The following is a 21448-nucleotide window of genomic DNA, read 5'->3' as shown; positions in this document are numbered from 1 at the left end:
GGGATGTGAGCAGAGGCGGGGCCAACGACATTCCAACGTTTGATAAAAAAAAGAAATCACTGCCGGTCTTCTCGAGGCGTGGTTGAGCTGAAGAGTTCGGCCAATCGCAGCGTCCTCGGCGTGGGTTGTTGCACGTCGCGGGGGGGGGGGGGGCGGATGGAGGTGGTGGGTGGGGGGCGTGGGTCGGGGTGGGTGGCGCCTCGCGAACAATTTTCGCGGATTTTCTCGGAAGGGCTTTTGGTGGTGGTGGTGGTGGGGGGGGCGTCGTCGGTGGGTGTGCTCTGTGAGTTGTGGTGGGGTGGAGAGAGAGAGAGAGCGAGGGAGAGAGAGAGCGAGTCTGAGTGTGTGTGGCGAGGAGCGTGCGAGAAGAGAGGAGGGGAGCTACACGCGAGTCGCTCGTTTCCCGCAGAGCTCTCGCAATTAAAAGGATGTCTTCTCGCGCGCGTCCGACTGCTCCCGTCGCTGGCTGAGGAGATCAGGCGCAGCTTAGTGTAGAAGAGTCACCAACGTCATCATCGGCAGGAGCATCGGCATCCCAGTTTCTCTCCTCTCTTACTCAGCTTCCCTGGCTAGCCATACACTCAATCATCGCGAAGCATTTGTCATTGCCTCGAGCTTATCGATAAACCGCGAGTGTAGAAAGCCGTGGGATTACGGGGAAGGCAGCATGCGCGTGGTGGAGTTTTGTGGAGAGCACGTAAAGTAGTTAACGCTGCGCGCTTTCATATACAAGACTAATTTGCGAACATCGTAAAAGACACGGGACTTATCATACATATTTGCGAGAGAAAAACAAAAAAAACTTCATACGCTCTTGGATTGTCTTTAACAAAAAAAATACAATCACGGGAGCCCGAGAGAGAAAGCAAGGAGAGAGAGAGAGGGGGACACGTGGAAGGAGAAGGGACAGTAGGAAGAAAATGAGACTGCATTTGCTTTGACGCGAGGAGCTGTGATGAACACTCCAAGACTCTGGCTGCGCGCACGTGGCAAGGATGATGTGACGGAGAGCTGCGGGAAGACTCGACTCCCCTCGTTCGCGTTCACACGGTTCGCACCGGCAGCTATCGCCATCGCGGGCACCTTTTAAGCACTCCAAGAAATTCAATAACATCTGATTCTCTCTTGACGTTTGGCCCGATTCGATACGTGTGTAATTTGTTGCTGACGTTGTTGTTGTTGTTGCGTCCTTGGAAATTCCGACAAAAAGGCTTTTTTGGGGGGATTTTAAAGAAGAACCAAGCGGAAAAAAAGAAACGAGACGCAAGGAGGCTTTGTGATGAGTTGGAGACATCAATCAGTCTTCTCTCGGCTGGACATAACGATTTTGTGAGACTTCTCATCGATTCATTTTTTTTTATTAAAGGCAACGCGCTGCGGTGGGGGCGGATGGTAGAAGGATAAAGAAGAGCAAAAGAAAGAGGTGGTGAATAGCGAAGTAGTCCCCGCGTGGCTCCAAGCAGACACCAGGGACGCAAGCACCGTCCGGCGCTTGAGTCCCGTTGCAACTCACTCTCTCCGTTCGCTCCGCTGCTCGATTCTCTCTCTCTCTCTCTGTTCCCGCTCTCCCTGCCTCTCGCCTCCTCCTCTCGCCGCCCTCGGAATCTCCCCCTTCTCGTCACTTGCCATCCAGCGAGAGCCCGGCACGGCGCAGAGCTAAGCGCACACGCAGCGAAACGGAGACGCACCAATGTCAGCGTGTATCTCTCTCTCTCTGCTTGAGTGCGAGTAAATATATCTATATACGAGCTATTGGCAAGGCTGTGCGTGCACGCAAAGGGCAAGCGAGGCAGCTTGTCGGGTGAGGTAAGGGAGGTGTGCGTGGCGGTGGTGGGGGGGGGGGAGTATAGACTTCCCGAGCAGCGCTGGATTTTTTTTGAGTTTGCGACCGAGAGAGCTGGGGGCATTAGAGTCGCTGAGAAGGTAAATGACTGAGCCGGGCCAAGGACTGGAAGATCTGAATCGGAGGGATTGAGACGACCGGAAGGTGATTCATTTGATCCGGTAGGCAGCTGGAGAATTCGAGCCGCTTGTAGCTGCAGGATTTGAGCCGGCGAGGAGGTGAAGGATTGAGCCGGTGGGAGAGCAGGCGTGGGAAGGCGGCCGGCTGGCGTTCGCCCGAAAGGAAGAGCCATCATGCGTCGTCTTGGGCGAAATGCCTGCGCCCTTCTGCACCTCCTCCTCGCGGCGCTACTGGGAGCCGCGGAGGCTGACGGTGAGTGCGCGGCGTCCGTGCGCGTGAGTGTTGTGACAGCACCACAACCATCACCCCAGAAGCATCGGTGATCGCTGATATTCTTGTTAGAACTCTCGACCACTGGGGGGGTGGTGGGTCCGCGCTTTAATAGTAATTGCATCGGTGACGGATATTGCGTCTCGTCCGTCGTGACGACGCGTCGGGCTCGTGAACTTCACGTGCAGCTGGGGACATCAAAGCTGCTGTCGATGAATTTCGGTCACGCGTGTGTGTGTGTGTATGTGCGTGCGTGTATTTGTGCTCCTACTTGCGTCTGTGTGTACATTGGCGTGCGTGGAGCTTGGTATCGTTATCGAGCACATGTGTGTTCTGCTGGTGTCTGTGTTGAAACGTCAGGACGCTTGCGTACGTGTCTGTGTGCGCACGCGTGTATGAGTGTGTTTGTAGGGAGCGGTAGTGTAGCGATTAGCGTGCTGCGCTACGAAGCCGGCAACCATAGTTCAATTCCCGCTCACGGCCAACACCAGTGACGATTATCTTAACCGGTCCTGGGCATCCCCTAGGTCGACTCAGCCTCAAATGAGTACCTGGTTCGGTGTGTAAACATCGCCCCGGGGGAGACAAAGGTGGTCGGGTTCTCGATAAATTAACTTGCCACAACAATCTCTTAAGGCTATGCGGGGGATCTTTGTATGTACGCATGTGTCTGCGGTGTGCCCCATTTGCCGTGTGGTTAATGCGGCTGGCTGTGTGTGTACGCGTGTGTTCACGTCCTTGTCTCTGTGTCTGAATGCCTGTGTTTGTGAGCGTGTCTGCTGCCGCTCCTTATTTAAGTGTGTGTGTGTGCGTGTGTATGCGTACGTGCGTGCTTATGCGCAATTTACAGTGAGTCTACATGTATGTGCGTGTGTGCATTACGCTCACTGGCTGTTTGTTGCTGATCGCTGTGCAAGTGCACGTGCGTGTGTGCGTATGTAATTCTGAGCGTGCATCTGGTTAATGCGTTTGCGTGTTTGCTTCTTCGTGTGTGCGCTCATGAGTTGTGTGTAGGTGGGTGCTTGTGTGTGTGTGTGCGCGCGTATGTCCGTGTGAGTACATGTGTATCCGCACGCATGTGTCTGCCTGTATATGCACGTGCGTGTCTGTCTGTGTATGCGGGTGTCTCTGTGTGTATGTGTATGCGTATCAATGTGTGAACATGCGCATGTGTCTTTACGTGTGTGCACGCGCGCGTCGGTACGTACGTGCGCGCGCGTTTGTGTATGTTTGCGCGTGTGCGTATGTCTGTATGTATGTAGGTGTGTAAGTGCGTGTGTGTTTGTCCGTGTGCGACCATGTCTCTCTCTCACTCTCGGTGTCTGCACGTATGTGGTTGTACATAAATGCGTGCGTATATCTGTATGCATGTACACGTGTCTGTATGTATGCATGTATGTGTTCCAGTGTGTGCATTATGCTCCCTTGCCTGTGTGATTGTTGCTCGCTACGTGAATCTACGTGTACACGTGTGCACGCGTGTGTGTCTGCATGTATGTGCGCGTGTCTGTCTGTCTGTACACATGAGCGCGTATGGATGGATGATCCAGCGTGCGTATTTTGCGTGCGTATGTATGTGTGACCGCGCGTGTGTCTGTATACGTGTATGCAACGGGTCCACGTGTCCGCGTGCGTTCGTGTGCACGTGCGCGCTTGCACGATCACGCGTACGCGCGTAAGATTCGTGATTCGTGGTCCGTCTACTCACACCCACTGCCCGCACACCTCACAGGTAATCGCCTCTTCCCCCACTCCCATCCTCACCGCCACAGACGCGCTCTCGCACGAATATCCACGACCCTGAGTATGTGTAGTGGCTCAGTTTCCTTTGATGCTCAGGTATAGGGTGGGGGGTAGGAAACAATTACGATCGACGGGGACTGGGGGGGGTGCTATACGCAGAACCGATGCAGCCTGGTGGCTAACATCGCCTGCGTCGCTCAATCGCTCTTCGTCTCCGCGAAAAGAATGAGCGCTGAGTCGCCTATAAATCGGCAGGGAGCCATCCCTCGTCGCACCACCCTCCCCGCTCCCACCGTCCGCTGATGGGAGCCGCGCAGTGGCACCCGCGCGTCTAAGCGATTTCGGCGCAGACAGTAGCCGCCGCGGTTGGCTGTGATGGAAGCAACCGTGGCGCTGCCGCGTCCCAAATGCACAATGACCTTCACGCACTTCGCCCGCTGCTGCTGCTGCACTCACACTGCACATTAGCACCTCGCTGCACGCGCCTGCGCCGGCGTGTACAAGACAGAAGCTGTCCTTGCGGCTAGGCGGATCCTCTTGTCCGTCTGATCGATTGTCTTGCCTGCGTCTGATGTATTGTCTCGTCGGACAGTCTGACCGATTCGGTGGCTTGTCTGTCTGATTTATTGTGCATGTCTGATAGACCATCGTGTCTGTCCGACTATCCGTTTGACTGATTCATCGACGTGTCTTGTATGTCTATGTGACCTTTTTTTCTGTCTATCTGAATCACTGTCTGGTTCTCAGTCTCTCAGTTTGATTGTATGTCTCTCAGACTGTCTGCTTGTTGTGTGTGTCTCAATAATTGTCTTCGCAGCATGTGTATTTGAATGCACGTCTTTCTGTATCACTGCTTGGCTAGCTATCCAGTTGACTGTCTATCTCTTTGACTGCCTGAGTGTGTTCGTCTATTTCACTGTTTGTCCATTCGTCTGTGTGTCTATTTGAATATATGAGTGTCTCTCTCCGCCTGACTGCCTTTCTCTATGACTCCCTATCCAGCTGTGTCTTTGCATTACAGTCTGTCCAATTCACCACCGATCCGTGTCTAAGTTGACTGCCCGTCCTGTCTGTCTCTCGGTCTATCATATATCTGTGCGACCGTCTGCATATTCAAGCCTCTGTCTCTCTGTCTGAATATGTGCCTGTCGGTTTGGTCTATCTGACCCCCCCGCCCCCCGTTTCCCTGGATTCCCGCGTGTCTGTCTGCCCGACTGTCTGTCTATCCGTCGCCCGAATATGCCGATGCGACGTCGAGAGCTCTCGTGTCTTTTCCACAGCGCGATATCCACACGTCGCCAATTTTGGCCCGCCGTTCCAGCGCGCCGCGTCCCATCATTAACCTCTTCGCACCGCCCCCACCCTTCACGGCAAAATGAATGGACACACGCATCCTGTATCACAAGCGTTACAGTCAGCTCGCGCTCTGAGAGCGCACACACGTGTGTGTGTATCGTTAAATGTGTATGATCTCGAGCATCTATTCTAATCACGCATTGCTGAATTACAACAATTCGTTGTCGATATCACTCTTTTGTTCGGATTATCAGACGCATCCCCCCCCCCCGACCCCCCTCGTAAATCATAGCAAAAGGTGGTGTTGCGTCTTATAATCCAGTTGCTGTGTGAGTGCCAGAGGCCATATTTGTATGACTTAATTGACAAGCGGGCACAATCATTTCTGGGGTGCGTCTTACTTTCCGGAGTGTTTTATAATCCGGTGAATACGGCAAATAATGTGTATTCATCTGCTGGTAAATTCAAGTGTAAATGTTTATTGGGAGGCATCGTGTTGTAGGCTCAAGATGTCGCGACTTGAGACCTGTGCTCACGTTGCCTCTGAGTGCACGCACGGGCGATGCATAGTGTGAGTCTTAGTGCCAAAGGAATAAATTAAACATTTGACCAGCATGCACAATAACGTGGACCAAATATTTGCATAGCCATTTTCGGTAGCTCCACATTGTACGCGCTGATATGAATCCGTGAGCCTATCACTGGCGTCCCACACCAATATCATCGAGCTGCGTGCGTACAATTAAGCAAGCGACCTATTGACCGGCTTTGACCTGCTGGGTCTCATCGGCAGTGTCGGGCGTGTTAAGCAAATTGCCGCCAGATTAGTTGGACGGTTGTGGGGGGTACGCACGCGGCCTGAAATCCAGCACTGTGGAGGCAGCGAGGGCTGGTGGATGACCCAACATGTGAAACTCTCTGCCCGTGGGCGTAGAGGAGGTGCCTTGACCTGGCTCGCCAGGAGACAACTAATTTCTTGAGAATTTATTTTTGTGTGTGTGTAGTGTGTCGGGCACCCCCCCCCCCGCACCTCCGATTAGCACAGTTGGCTATGTACTGCGCGAAATAAGTTCAACGTTCATATATTCATACACGCACACGGCAAATATGTGGACTCCACCTGTTCCATCTCCGTGAGTTAAAAGTGTTGGCCCACTCGCATTGAGCGTGCTTTCTCCATCAGCTCGGCTTACCTCCAACACGTAAGAACGCCAATCGAGGGGCTAAGATCATCTTAATATGCAGGGAACCGCAGAGCTTGGGTAATTGTTAGTTCTGGCTCCCCTCGTGACAGCGACCTTTCCCGGTTGTCTGTGGCTCTTCGCTGCCTCTGAATCGTCCCGTCTCTTACGAGGTGGAGCGAACACTGTGCGTCAATTGGAAGTTACGTTATTGGCACGAGCACTCCGTCAGAACGACGGGAGCCTCTTCAACGCGAAACACAATGTGTCCGTGAAGAGTAAGCTGCGTTTGCGCTGAAAAAAACCATACACGAGGTGACATGGAAATCGAGTGATGCTGTTTTTTGTGTGTGTGTGGCTAAAATTTGCATTCCTTGGGGTTTACAAAGGTGCATTACAATACAATCAAATGCTAAACCATTTGTATTTATATAGCCACGTCTAATCGCGGCCGCATTTTAACATTCTGTAGAGTGAACAGTGGGTACATTTATTTTGTAGAGAAATGCAGTCAGACAGCCACGGGCAGAGGAGAATGGTGAACGTCTTGATTTTGTAATTGAACATGGAGTGTAACAAGTCCGTATTTATAATATGTATTGGAGGGGACACATCCCACCCTCAATATTCAAATATACTCAAAATGTCCCCACCCCAATATATTGCTATAAAATAGATTTCTGTGTATATGATTGTGGTTATGGTTGTATTTTATAAATCCCTAATCTCTGCCATTGCATACAATGAAACAAGAAAAGTAAAAAAGAAAAAAAAACAGAGCAATGTAATACAATACACTATTAGACATTATTGTTAAAAATAAATAAAAAGTCAATCCCATGTGTTTGTGATTTTTTATATTTTAGGCAGAAAATGGCAGGAAATTCCTTTTTAAATTTAGATATTTATAATGGGGGGGGGGGGGACCCCCAGACCCCCTGGAAAATGTGGTCCTCCCCCCCCCCAATGTTGACTCCTGGCTACGGCCTTGGAGTGTACGAATGTCTGTGCCAGTCGATCGGTGGGAACTGTGTGAGTTTACAGGTCTCTGCGGCAGTACGTTGGCCTCGATGTGTGTATGAATGTCTGCGTGGATCTTTCGGGCCCCCTGTGAGTCTCCGTTACCTCTGTGCGTCTGTGGGTCTCGGTGTGTAAATTAGTCTCTGCATGACAGTCTATGGGTCTCTGTGCGACTCTGGACGACACAAAGCAATGGGGATCCAAATGGCGTTGTTTAAACGTGGCGGCATTTCACCATGCTGCGCATACACGGCGTGCAATAGTACGTGATAGATTTTGATTTGAAGCTTTCGTGACTGCAGGGATTCATATTCTTGGTTCTTTCGGTAAAGTCGACACCACGGAAGGCCGGTGGAGGGGTTGGTTCAGATGATGCGGGGGCAGCAGAGAAGATCGAGATAACTCCCACTCAGTGAAGGTTGTCTATCTGTAGTATGGTCCGTGTGATAAGCTCTCACTTAATGCGCCCTTTACTACTCGAGAGTGCTTGGATGGGAGGTGGAAATTAAAAGGCACGTTAGTTCACCGAGCCTGCAGATCAGAGACGCTTTACTAAAGCCACGGGTCACTGCGATGCCTCGAGCCACCGACGGAGTGTGCAGCACACCGCCTCTGCATTGCGATAAAATTATATTTGTCAGTCGGTCACAACTCTCACTTGAGACGTTTGCATTGCACGACCTGTGGACGGGTGGCTGTTATTGATGAGCAGTTTATGAACCCTTACCTGTTTTCGAAGGTTCAATTATCCACATGAACTGAATTGGACGCGGGCTACAGGGGCACAATAGTGATGAATTAAAGGCCGGTATGTAAGGAAGACCCGACGGTCTAACAACGAGAAGACAGCCAATGATTGAAATTATATATTTTTTTGCTATTTTTATGCTACCAGGTAAAGCCCACTGAGCGATGTTGCCCTTTTTTTCCAGAAACAACCTGGCACACAAATGATAGCTCTACGACGTGGTTTATCAAGTGGGAATGTATAGCAGCCAAAACGCCGAACCTATGTTGATTCTAAATATGGAGGGGGGATCCGTAGGAAAATCCACGCGACCACGGGGAGAACACTCAAACTCCAAATATGCAGGCGTCAGGGTCGGGATGGAACCCACGACCTCCTGCACACCAGGCGAGGTAGTTAACATCTCGCCACCGTGGCGTTTGTGGAAGCGAAGAGGGGGAGGGGTGGGAGAACAGAGAAGGATGGCAGAGAAAGACGTCCCGGTAAGGCAGAGGGGTCCTGAGAAGAGCCGCTCGACAGCATTGGAGGTGCAAATAGGAAATAACGGAACGCGCACCCAACCGGCGGGCTGGAGCACGCCACCTGTTGGGTAGATGGGGAAGTTAATCTTAACACCTATTGGGATGGGACCTGCCCACGCACGTTCCATGACCGTTCTCTGTGCAAGGCATGACGCTATTGAGTCTATGGGAGTCGCCTTACACCAATTGTTCTCCCCATGCCATGAGTTACTCATGGGCGACGGAGGGGGAAGGTGTTTGACCATACTTCACCGCGCTGGTCAATGCCGGTTGGTGAAATTTGCCGAGGGCCGATTCAGATTTCAGTCGCCGCTGATGTTATAGCCATGGATGGGAATTGCGCTCAGGTCGACGGGTCGATGGTGGATTGCGCTAATCGCTGCGCCACCGCTCCACAAAGAGAAAAAATAATTACCGTGTTATTTCATGCTTCATCAAGCAGTGCAGCTGTGATCACTGAAGCAGATACGCACAGGCGGATAATAATACATGCAGCCCACATGAACGAGTGTGGCAAAGTGAGTGAGTGATATAAATTCTAGCGATGTTTCGCAGGGCTTGAACGCTGAAAATAGACGGGTTAGGTTTACGTTTAATGATGCGAATGTGCAGTCCTATCTTAATCCACTGCTGGATGAACATCTTGCCCACGCGTGCCAAGTCAGTCATGGGAGTTATTTGACTGGCCACAGTTCAGTTCCGTTGGTTGGTGTGGATCAGTGAAGGGAGGTGCCCAGAACCGGTTTATATATCGTTGGTCACTGATGTTGTCCTTGGCTGGGAATTCGAACGTGGGACGTCGGGTTAATAGTGCAGCGGACTGACCACTGCGCCACCGCTCCCCATCGATATGTACACACATATGCACTCACATCGATACGTGCATTAATGCATACACGTGCTTATTGATCAACACCCACCAACTTGACACATCAAACTCACTGCTTCGCATCGATGTATCATTCAGCACTGTGTCTCGCGAACGACGTAATGAATATTAAATCATAGGCTAGGTTGAGTTACCTATGCTGGACCGAGGGGAGGTCAGGACAAGTCTATCATTGAGAGAGGAGGAGTGATACAAGTAAGAGAACGCAGAATGGAGTGGCGACAGGGATGTGGAGAGGTGGAGCTAGTGTCTGGCTGGCTAGTTAGTTATGGTAGTGGTGGGGCTAGTGTCTGGCTGGCTAGTTAGTTAGGGTAAAGTGGAGCTAGTGTCTGGCTGGCTAGTTAGTTAGGGTAGCGGTGGGACTAGTGTCTGGCTGGCTAGTTAGTTAGGGTAAAGTGGAGCTAGTGTCTGGCTGGCTAGTTAGTTAGGGAAGTGGTGGGGCTAGTGTCTGGTTGGCTAGTTAGTTAGGGTAGAGGTGGAGCTAGTGTCTGGCTGGCTAGTTAGTTAGGGTAGTGGTGGAGCTAGTGTCTGGGTGGCTAGTTAGTTATGGTAGTGGTGGGACTAGTGTCTGGCTGGCTAGTTAGTTAGCGTAAAGGTGGAGCTAGTGTCTGGCTGGCTAGTTAGTTAGGGTAGAGGTGGAGCTAGTGTCTGGCTGGCTAATTAGTTAGGGTAGTGGTGGAGCTAGTGTCTGGGTGGCTAGTTAGTTATGGTAGTGGTGGGACTAGTGTCTGGCTGGCTAGTTAGTTAGGGTAGTGGTGGGGCGAGTGTCTGGCTGGCTAGTTAGTTAGGGTAAAGGTGGAGCTAGTGTCTGGCTGGCTAGTTAGTTAGGGTAGTGGTGGGACTAGTGTCTGGCTCGCTAGTTAGTTAGGGTAAAGTGGAGCTAGTGTCTGGCTGGCTAGTTAGTTAGGGTAGTGGTGGGGCGAGTGTCTGGCTGGCTAGTTAGTTAGGGTAGAGGTGGAGCTAGTATCTGGCTGGCTAGTTAGTTAGGGTAGTGGTGGGGCTAGTGTCTGGCTTGCTAGTTAGTTAGGGTAAAGGTGGAGCCAGTGTCTGACTGGCTAGTTAGTTAGGGTAAAGTGGAGCTAGTGTCTGGCTGGCTAGTTAGTTATGGTAGTGGTGGGACTAGTGTCTGGCTGGCTAGTTAGTTAGGGTAAAGGTGGAGCTAGTGTCTGATTGGCTAGTTAGTTAGGGTAAAGTGGAGCTAGTGTCTGGCTGGCTAGTTAGTTAGGGTAGTGGTGCGGCGAGTGTCTGGCTGGCTAGTTAGTTAGGGTAAAGGTGGGGCGAGTGTCTGGCTGGCTAGTTAGTTTGGGTAAAGGTGGGGCGAGTGTATGGCTGGCTAGTTAGTTAGGGTAGAGGTGGGGCTAGTGTCTGGCTGGCTAGTTAGTTAGGGTAGTGGTGGGGCTAGTGTCTGGATGCTCGTGCGCCCTACACACCGCTTCTGGTTGTGTAGAAGTTGCGCAAGGCGCGGGGCAGTGTTGAGCTGCCTGTACGAGGAAGCCCTTTTTCGTGGCTTATCAGGAAGCATTTGAAAAAAAAAACGAATTCTCCCCGTCGCAAGGTTGAATTCGGCCAATGATTGAACGCGCTCTTGTGCACGATTTTCCTCAGCCATGATGAGTCCACTGCTGTATGAAGGCATTCCCAAGCCGTCGCCATCTCTCGTGATCCACATAGTTCCTACACACCAGCTGATTTCACATTTCCATCTCTGCAACGGACATACTCTGTCCGGCGCGTTCCCTCCTTCGGCTGCGACTGCGTGATTATTCCAGACCAACGGCCATCGTCATCATCATCACTCTAGCGACGTGTTTTGTCCAAGGCCGCTTTTTTCTTCTTCTCAACGATTAATATAATTCGAAGCTTTCGCGACTGCAGGAATTACTATGTGTGTCTATCTCTGTGTGTCTCTGTGTGTGTGTCTCTCTCTGCTTGTGTGTGTGTCTATGTGTCTGTGTTTTGGCTCTTTCTCAAATTTAGCAATCTTGGAAGAACGTAATCAACCAGGTGGGGTGTTGACTGGTTTGTTAGCCGACTCTCTGTGTTGTATTGCATTGTATTTCTAAGTTTACTAGGTTTGCTTTCCTCTTTCATTCTTACGTGATGATGGTTGCTTGTGTTGCAATCGAAACGGCGTATTCTATTATTATTTTATTTATTTTCTTTCTACGTTACTTTACCGAAAGAACCAAAGCGTGATTAATATGTCTGGAACTCGTGCGCGTTCTCGAAACCACGTGCCCCTCTTTGCTTCTCTCGGTAAAATTACACGCGTCCATCTCTGCACCCTTCTGTGAGCACTTGTTAAACTTTTGTTAAATTTTCACTTCTTGTACTATGGCGTTAGGCGATGTAACGAGTTAGAGAAACGTACGGTCTTAACTCGTCTATTGAAAATTTAATGACGCCGTTTCTTACTGGCCGCTTTGCCTTTTGAAGCTTGGCTTTCTGAGCTCAGCAAACCACGATTTGGATTTTAGCTAGTATACATTTCAACAGGAATGGTCTAATGAGCAATCAGGCTCTGTTTCATGAGCGTCCTGCGACAGTACAAATGTTATACCAGCACCCGCCTCCTCCTCCTCCCCCACCCACCCTCACCTCACCACCCGACTCCCCTCCTCCTCCCCCACCCTTCCTCACCACCCCACCTCACCCCACTCATCCTCCTCCCCCACCCACCCTAACCTCACCACCTCACCCCACTCATCCTCCTCCCCCACCCTAACCTCACCACCCCACTCCACTCCTCCTCCCCCACCCACCCTCACCTCACCACCCGACTCCCCTCCGCACACCACCAAAAACTTTTTCTTCTGCCCGGTTCCTAATCACCGGCCACGCGTGAACACGTGCTCGCGGGCGCGTTGATTGCGGGGCGGAATTATAGCGGAATAATGCGACGTTAATTACCCGCGCTGTGATAATTAGCGGCGCACAAGCCATGCGAGGAGGCGGCGCGCGTGCGAGGATGAGGGTGATAAGGAAGCATGATGCTGGTTCGGTCTCTCGATCCGCGTGCCATCCGATCCACGTGCGATCCCATCCACATGCAAGGCACAGACAAAGATCCCCCGTATAGCCTTCATATGCTCTTTTGGGGCAGGTGCTGCTCGCGAGCACCTATGAAGGCCTGCACGGCACGCGAGAGGGTGGGGTGGTCAGCGCTACTCCCGACCGCAAAAAAAGTACTCTTTTAAGGCTGAGTCGACCCAGGGGAGGCCCAGGATCTGTTCAGATAATCGACACTGGTATTGACCGTGAGCGGACATCGAAATAGTGTCGCTGGGTTCGTAGCGCCGCGCGCTAACCACTACGCCACTGATCCCCTATCGCTCCCCAAGGACACCCACACGCGCTCACGCGGTGCATAGATGGTTGCCTCATGTTCACTGGCGTGCAAAGGCGACGCTAGTCATTAAGACATTAAGTAGAAGGTTGTGGGGTCTCCAGTAACTCAAGGGATCCCTAATTCATGACAAACCAGGGGTGCCTCAAATAACAGCTCGAATCACAATCACAAGACGTAACCGGCTAATTAGCGTGCAACTCTGTCTTATTTCCATCTTGTCTGCCTTTCGCATCTATCTCTCGTCTATATCTCTTTTGTTATCTCACTTCATGGACCGCGACCAGCACCGCTTCCTACACGTGTGGCAAGACATCGTGTTGAGATGCACATTCAACTTGCATCGTAATCGTCCCTCTGGGCTTTGGGGCACGTGTCCGAGATGGAGTTTGAGAGCAGGATGGATAGGGGAAGCGACTTAAACCAAAACTAAACTCTGTTTACTTTTACCAGATGAGGCCCACTGAGCAATCCAGCTCATTTTTTTCAGAAGCGACCTCGCCACAAATGATGGCGCAATCGAGCGGTTTATCACGTGGTGATTTATCACAGCCAAATACTCCAAACGCCACGGGGAGAGAGACACGCAAACTCCGAACGTACAGCAGGGGTCAAGGTCGGGTCACAAAGCCATGACCACCTGTCTACCAGGCGAGGAGAGTTACCATCTCGTCAACGCGATGCCATTGTACCACAATTGGCCACGCGACCACGGGGGAGAACACGCAAACCCAAAAATATAAAGGCAGGCGTCGGGGTCGGCTATTGAAGCCAGGACCTCCCGTATACCAGTCAAAATAGTTGCCATCTCGCCACCGCGACTTGGAGGCTTCGAGTCTTAGTAGTAGAAGCTGGCAGGCGCGAGCCGTCACGGTTGACTTCCTTTCCAAACGACTCGTCTCGCACATCCGGAAGGAAGGGACGGCCGGACAGACACCTCTCCACTGGTCCTCCCAAGCCCCCTTACTACGCCGCTGATGTTGGCACCTTGTTTGCAATTGTAACGTTCGGGGGGGGGGGGGCGGAGGGGGGAATCGGAACTGGTGAGTTGTAACATGCTCGCATCTGGTTGCAGTAATTCTCCCCCCCCCCCCACAGCCTCACTCCAGGTTGTAACTGGCGTCGGATAATTTTGGCCTTCCTGTGCAAGAGGCTCTTAAGTTTAATACGCTCGTTAGAGAATAGTCGAGCTCATTTTTTTAGCGTCTGGGGTCGTTTATCTTGAGAAGGGCTTGTTTACAAGGAGGCCGGTGTTTTATGATTGTTTATTTTATTTTTAGAATTATTATTTTCTCTTTCTCTTCGACCACATGAGCCTACGTTACTTGTATTTCGATTTAAAGCTTTCGTGACTGCAAGGATTCATCTTCTTTGGTTCTTTCGGTAATGTCACGTAGAATGAGAATAAAATAATAAATTAATAAAATAACACAATAAAATTCTCACGACGTTTCGGCCACAACACAAGTGGCCTTCATCAGGTGAAGGGACGAGACTGTCTGAAGGGACGAGACTGTCTGGAGGACAGTTTCGTCCCTTCACCTGATGAAGGACACTTGTGTTGTGGCCGAAACGTCGTGAGAATTTTATTGTGTTATTTTATTTTATTAATTTATTATTTTATTCTCAATCTACGTGATTTTACCGAAAGAACCAAAGAAGATACGTTACTTGTATTATAGACTGAAGCCAGAATGTGTGTGTGTGTGGGGGGGGGGGGGGGGGGAGGGGGGCAAAGGTGCAGCCCTGCTATTTCTCGCTCACGACACTGTTGGTGGATGCTCCTCCACTAGAGAAGGCTATCAAGAGCCCCTTTAGAGAGAAGGCTGTTTTGGACAACTCTTCCACGCTGGTTGGACAGACATATTCAAAGAAGCGAGAAGTCAGAATGAGAATACGTATTTATACTGAAGAAATCCGACGAGCTTTGAAGCTCTTTTTTCCAAAAATATCCAAGAGTACCCACACTTAACCCCACGACAGTCGACCTGCCGACGAACCGACTAAACGGTGACGTACCCATTGATAATGTGGCGTTGGGGCGGGAAGGCGAGGGAGGGATATATTTAAGAAACCATTCTATGATTTCAACTGCCGTGACGGAATAATGAATCGAGTTGGCGAACCAGTGGGATTGCATGCCCCCCACCCAACCCCACCCGCGTGCATCTGACAGCGCCGGGGTTTCAGGGCAAGGAGTGAGAGAGGAGAAGGCGACTCTTCTCTCCGTCTATAATTGACGATTCATTTAACGCGTCGGAGTCCAACTGATGCCTACTCAATAGCAAGAGCGGAGATTCGACACCCAGTCCACTTAGAGGATTCATTACCCCAAAACCTGGCAGGAGGATGAGATCACGCCATCGATCCTCGATATTGAGTTCCAAAACAATGTCGATATTTAAAAATATGCACACGCACACACACACACACAAGCAGAGAAAGGTCCCCGTGTAGACCCAAACGCACGACCGTGGGGCACGTGCTGTCAGCGAGCACCCACCCGTGGAGGCAACGTCAGCACTCGAGAGGGTAGGTGGCCAACACCATGCCCGGCCGCCTCTTCCTCTCTCTCTCTCCAGTGCGTATGTTTGGAATACCGGGTGCCTGTTACTCGTTTTTATTTTTAACACTGGGTCGACCTAGGGGAGTTTCAGGACAGGTTCAGACATTCCTCGCTGATGCTAGAGCCGTGAACGGGAATCGAACGCGGGTGGTCAGGTTCGCTGTGCAGTGTGCTCAGCACTGCGCCACCGCTCCCCACACAGCCGCTCCCAAAGACGTGCTCACACGCGCACATCTCATGGTGTACACAAATAACAGGTGGAATTTCTTACTGTGGATTAGACTTGCACGTGTTTCATGCACAGCCCCTTTGACACTCCACTGCTGGATGAGAGCCTCCCCACACCTCGCTATCACTGTGATTTTGCTTATCATAAATAGTCGTAATCTGAGTATAATATGGTTTTTAAAAAATCGCGATTACCAGTTGCCACCCGCAGTGCTACCGATACGTCATTCGCGGGGCAATGGCTCAATGGCTGTATCATTCCCAACACGGTGGGGGTGAAGCTACACCCAGGAGTAGAGAGGTTATACGACCACTGACACTGCCAGAGGCGCATTATCGCCGAGGCTGATACATATTGGCTTAAACCCGTGGCTTTCAATGGAGGCACGCGCGACCACAGGGCCACCCGGCCAGTCCATATGTCACGTTTTAAAGGCTACACTAACCAACCAACGGACCTCATGGTTTCGTGGCCATAGCAAAGACAAAGATCCCCCGTATGGCCATATTATACTTTTTGGCGGTCAAGTGCTGTTAGCGAGGACTTATGAAGGCCGACCCGGCACACGAGGGGGCGGGTGGCCAGCAGCACGCCCGGCCGCCTTTGTCTCCCCGGCAACGATATTTACATATTGTACTTATTTGAGGCTGAGTCGACCTAGGTGAGAGACAAAACTTTAAAATAATTGCCACTGGTGTTGTGTGCACGCACACACGTATGCGTGCACACGTCTGCACACTCATGTGCACACACGATTTCAAGTGGCTCGGCAGTGGAACGAGCGGCTCGTAATCAGTAGGTGTGCGAGTTTAAATCATGGTTTGCGATTGACTCAAATAATTATTCCGTCAGGGTCGATAAAGTGAGTATCACTGTGTTGGATTCGACAGAGGCAACAGTGGTTGTCCTCTGGGTTAGATTCGCTCCTCGCCATAGGAATGTGGAATTTGCAGCACTGGATCAGGGCTGTAAATAAGAGCGATAAGCACGCACGCCTTAGTCCTCATTTGAGCAGGAAATCACTTCGACTTTTTTACCGCAAACAAAAAAATATATCGTTCCCAAAAGGAGATGGGGTCAATTCACATTCAATTTGGGGTCAGAGCACCGTTCAAATGTTACTTTTTAAAAACATATATTGATTTTATATATCTCTCTCTTGTTTCGTGAGTTTTTTTAAACGCTTCTTCAACTCAGGTTGAAAGTGCTAATGTACTTCTGTCCGTCCGTCTGACTGTGAACGGAGTACCGCGCAACTCATGGAAAATGTGATCCATTGTGAAATTAAGTTTCGTATGAAGTTGTGTTCCTATTTGGGACTTAACCGAGTAGGAAACCAGACCAAAGTCGTTTAAGAGTTGTCCAAAGTGGTTTAAGAGTTGTCCAAAATAAGCCTACATATACAAATACAAACCAGTGCTAAATGAATAAGCCTTTGCTGCTAAGGTGTCACTGTCACAACGCCATGCACGCGCCTCGTGTGAAATCATCACAATTCTTGTGCTGCTCAGAAGATAACACTTGTCCACGATTTAAGATTTCCAAAGACAAGCACACGCTGAAAAGCGTACGCATTAGTTGTCTTCCTTGCGCGTGTGTGTGTGTTTATTTTCACGAGTAAGGGTTCACTCTCACATTAACGTGCTGCGCAGTCGCCAGAGGTCAGCGAATCGGTGGCCACGTGATCGCACACACGTCGGCTAGTAAACCGATGATATTGGTTTGAGCAGTAACCTTCACTCCCAATTTGCATACCGAACGTGAACAGTACGTGCATTTCTATAGCACGATTAACACATACTTTTCAACCTTCGTTTTTTATTTCATTCAGATCAGCCCTCCCCACCAGTACCGGTGTGGAATCCAATGTGTGTGGCGTGGTTGGGTGGGGGGGATCTCCCCCCACCCTCACCACTCACCCCCACCCCCGCCTTGCACCCCCACCTACACCCTCTCTCTCGCCACCTTGGGCGCTACAGTGGTGAGATGTTAACTACCTCTCCAGGTATACAGGAGGTCGTGGGTTCGATCCCAACCCTGACGCCTGTTCTATATTTGGAGTTTGCGTGTTCTCCCCTTGGTCGCGTGCTTTTAGGAACATGCGTTTCGAGTATTTGGCTGCTATAAATTTCTACGTGCTGATAAGCCACTTCGTTTAACTATAATTTGTGGTCAGGTCGCTTCTCAAAAAGAGCTACATAGCTCAGTGGGCCTTACCTGGTAAAATAGAACATAGCTTAGTTTAACTTGATACCATGAAATTTCATGAAAAATAAAGAGAATATACGTTATTTTATGACCGTAACAAACTTCCGATTTTGAGACTCCCACTCGTTCCCCCCCCCCCCCCCCCACTAAATTCGCCTCTAAACAACACTGCGAATTAACTGCATCTATGTATGCACTCACTGCTGGCGAGGGTGTTTATATTATGTATTCCTCACGTGTTTTGCGTTATCCTCGCTTCTGTTTTATCCCGACCCACGGCTCACTTCCACCCCCCCGACCTTACCATTACCCCAGATAATCAAAAGCGGACTGCAAATATATATATACACATATATACTTAACACCCGCTTATGAGAAAAAAAAACCTACAGGGCGGCTGGTTGCATTCACAGTGATTGAACGGAGCTAAAAATTTTTTTTTTTTCCAAAAGCCGGAGTGGTCTTAGGTAGTAATGATAGAGCGCGGCGCAATGCCGCATCTCGGAGAAATACTTGAATGCTTGGAATCTCAGAGCAGAGCTCCCGAGTACAGAGAGAGAGAGAGGTCCCGCTTATTCATTGCATGCCTGTGTGTGCCGGGCCTGGGTGTGTGCGCCGGGCAGATTGAGAGTTAGCAAATAAGGCAGCGAGAGTGGACGATTCGGAGGCAATTTAATGCGGATTTCTACTTCCTCGTTCCAAAAATCACGGCTCGAATGGGCTCTGAGATATATCTTATCCGCAACACGGCAATCGCTCCTTGAGCGTGTGGGTGGCTCTTGCTCCCTGTGCTCTCGCAATGTGAGTGGCGTGCGAGCGAGAGTTGTGTAGCTTGTGCAGAGCAAGTGCGGTGGTGCAGCGAGTAGATTATCTGAACCGGTTCCGGGTCGATTCAGCCTTAAGTTGGTATGTGGGTAAAGATGCAGCACTGCAAATTGCTCGCTCAGAATCCGAGTCAGAATCGTTATTTCATCCTGGAGGAATCCGATGAGCTGTACGGCTCTTTTCCCACACACGCGTCTCGTCGTCACAGATGTCACTTCTGGCGGAAAGCGCCTCCCGCGAGAGGAAGGGGATGAGAGCCACTCTCGAGGTCACGTGGCCGACACTTCCACGCTGGACCAGATGCCTTGGAAGAGGCGGGCGTGCCTACGCTTTACCCCACCACCACGTGCGGTCTGCAGATTAACTCACCGCGAGTGTAAATATCAGCACTCGGAGGCGGCAGATGCCGCCGGGCATGCTGCTGGCCTCAGCACCATCGCTTGCATCGTGTAAGCCTTAATAGGTGCTCGTTAGCAGAAATAGGCCCAACGGTTGTTTATTAAAGGCTATACGGGCGATCTTGCTCTGTGTACCCTTGAATCTTTGCGCCCGTGTCCGTGGATGGTTTTTGGGTATCAATATGTCCCCAAAGTTCAGCGATGGGGAGACACAGATGGCCGGCATGGCGATGGTCACACCACCCCCACGTGTACCCGTATACAACTTTAAGTAAGTGCTCACTATGACCCAACAGTCGTTTAAAGGGTATACAGGGCAATGGTTACCTTCGCTTGATCCAAGCAGGACATTTTCGAAACTGTTTGATGTGTATTTAAAGTAACGACAGCTAGCAGATGGTGTTGCGAGGTGCAAACAGATGTTTTTTTAAGTTTTTCTTCAATTTTGAAATAATTAACTTTTAACCTACGAAAAGATGAGTGCCTCAAAGAGGCAGGAGCTAATTAAAACGAAATAATTGCTAATATAAAACATGGAAATTAGGATCGGTGTGATTTAAAAACGAAATATGCGGGTTAAATATGTCCAAAACCAAAGCCACGATATGACTACAGCATAAAGAGATATTTCAATATGCTTTAAGCTGTGCTAATGCATTTTTTTACCGTAACATCCTGATGGTTTCTTATCTGAACAAAAAAATATATATCGAACGACCCTACATTACGGAAAACGATTGAACTCAAGAGGCCTCTCCTTTGTACCATCAACAACAGCAACATTGCATTGGTTGCTTTGGCCTCGTCACGAGGGCGAGCAGCAACGGCAGCATCTATGAAACGGCACTTCATTCAGGGAGCGATCGAAGGAACAAAGAAAGGGAGAGAGAGGAGCCGCAGACTTGGTTCGGGAAACATCAAGCAGTAGACCGGAGCAACACCACCCGAGCTGATGCTCCCCCAAACTCCCAAGAGCGCACGTGTTGCAGGATACTGACGGCTGAGCCATCCTGAAGCTAGGAGCTGCAGCAGTAGTAATCCATTCCAACAACCTCTCCATGGCTAACATCAGCGGCGAGGGGTATCCAAACCAGTCCTGGATCCCCCCCCCCACCCCCATCGCTACCCACCCCTTTCACCAATCACACTGACCAGCGGGGTGAAGTATGGTCACAACAACAACCCCCAACGACTGACAGCGTGGGGAGGCCATCATCCAGCAGTGGATTGACAAAGGGCTGTGAACAATTAATTCCATTGCGATAGACCTCTTCATTTCTTACCGGGTCTCTAACGCCATGGGTCCTACTGCTGTCCTGGGTTTCCAGAGACAGGCCAGGCGGTCGTGGCTACGCACGTGGACGATAATCCAGCACTGTGGAGGCTGCGAGGAATCGTGGATCCCACAGATGTTGCGATATTAATGTGAAGCAACCGTGCTATTCGGACCTCCAATTAGCACAGTTAACCGCGTACGGTGCGAAAGAAGTTCTACATTCTTACATATCCTGGCTGCACATGGGGTGGTGCAGCAAGTGCGGGCTACTATCATCTGTTCATTCTGTATTGAGGATAGAGTGTTGCCACCTTTGCATGCATGTATTTTCTCTGGTTGCTCAAGTTTCTGCCCACGTGTATAATTACCCATTCATTGGACAGTGTGGCTTCCTGAGTAAATAAAGAATTATTATTACACGTGGCATGTCCAGGGTCAAGGAGCATCAGCTGGGTCTATTGCACTTCAGGTGAAATAAGCGTGATCGAAAAGTGTAACGAGGTTTGTGCCGTGTTATTGATGCCACAATTTGGAGCCGTCTCTGAGAATTGGCGCACAAATTGAGGCCCTCCCTGAGGCTTAGGCCACAGTCTGAGGCTCTCTTTGATAATGAGGCCACACTTTGAAGCACAATTTGTGCATCAGACCACAGAATGAATCCCTAAGACTTGAGCTATAGGGAGAGGCCCCTGTATGGTAATTAGTTCACATCTGAGGTTGAGGATACAGATTCACATGCTCTCTGAACAATGTACCACAGGTTTGGGATCCGCAATGAGACTCTAGTACACTTTTAGCCCTCCTCTGATAATTTTGCAACAGTGTGAGCCCCTCGATGAGAATCAGGCCACAATTTGAGGCCCACTCTAAGATTGAGGACAGTGTATGGGTCTCTAAAAAAGGTAAGCTACATAGTGAGTTCAGACTAACACGAAGCAGTGCTGGTATTGCAGCAGCAGCAATGGCAGT

At 50.3% G+C, this 21448-nt stretch overlaps 1 protein-coding gene across 1 annotated transcript in view; it reads left to right on the top strand.

The window, feature by feature from the left end:
* The first annotated feature begins 283 nt into the window (after window positions 1-283).
* LOC116946075 (protein sidekick-2-like) overlaps window positions 284-21448 on the top strand; it is a 494081-nt gene continuing 472916 nt past the window's right edge. Inside the window, 1 exon segment of the mRNA XM_076069895.1 lies at window positions 284-2215. Coding sequence (XP_075926010.1) covers window positions 2137-2215 — 79 coding nt within the window. The 5' untranslated portion in view covers window positions 284-2136.

Source organism: Petromyzon marinus, chromosome 26 (assembly GCF_048934315.1).
Source record: "Petromyzon marinus isolate PM22_M1 ecotype Great Lakes invasive population chromosome 26, UKy_Petmar_22M1.pri1.0, whole genome shotgun sequence".
Taxonomy (NCBI): domain Eukaryota; kingdom Metazoa; phylum Chordata; class Hyperoartia; order Petromyzontiformes; family Petromyzontidae; genus Petromyzon; species Petromyzon marinus.
Note: the sequence above shows the minus strand (reverse complement) of the source record. Positions and strands in the feature narration are given on the sequence as shown.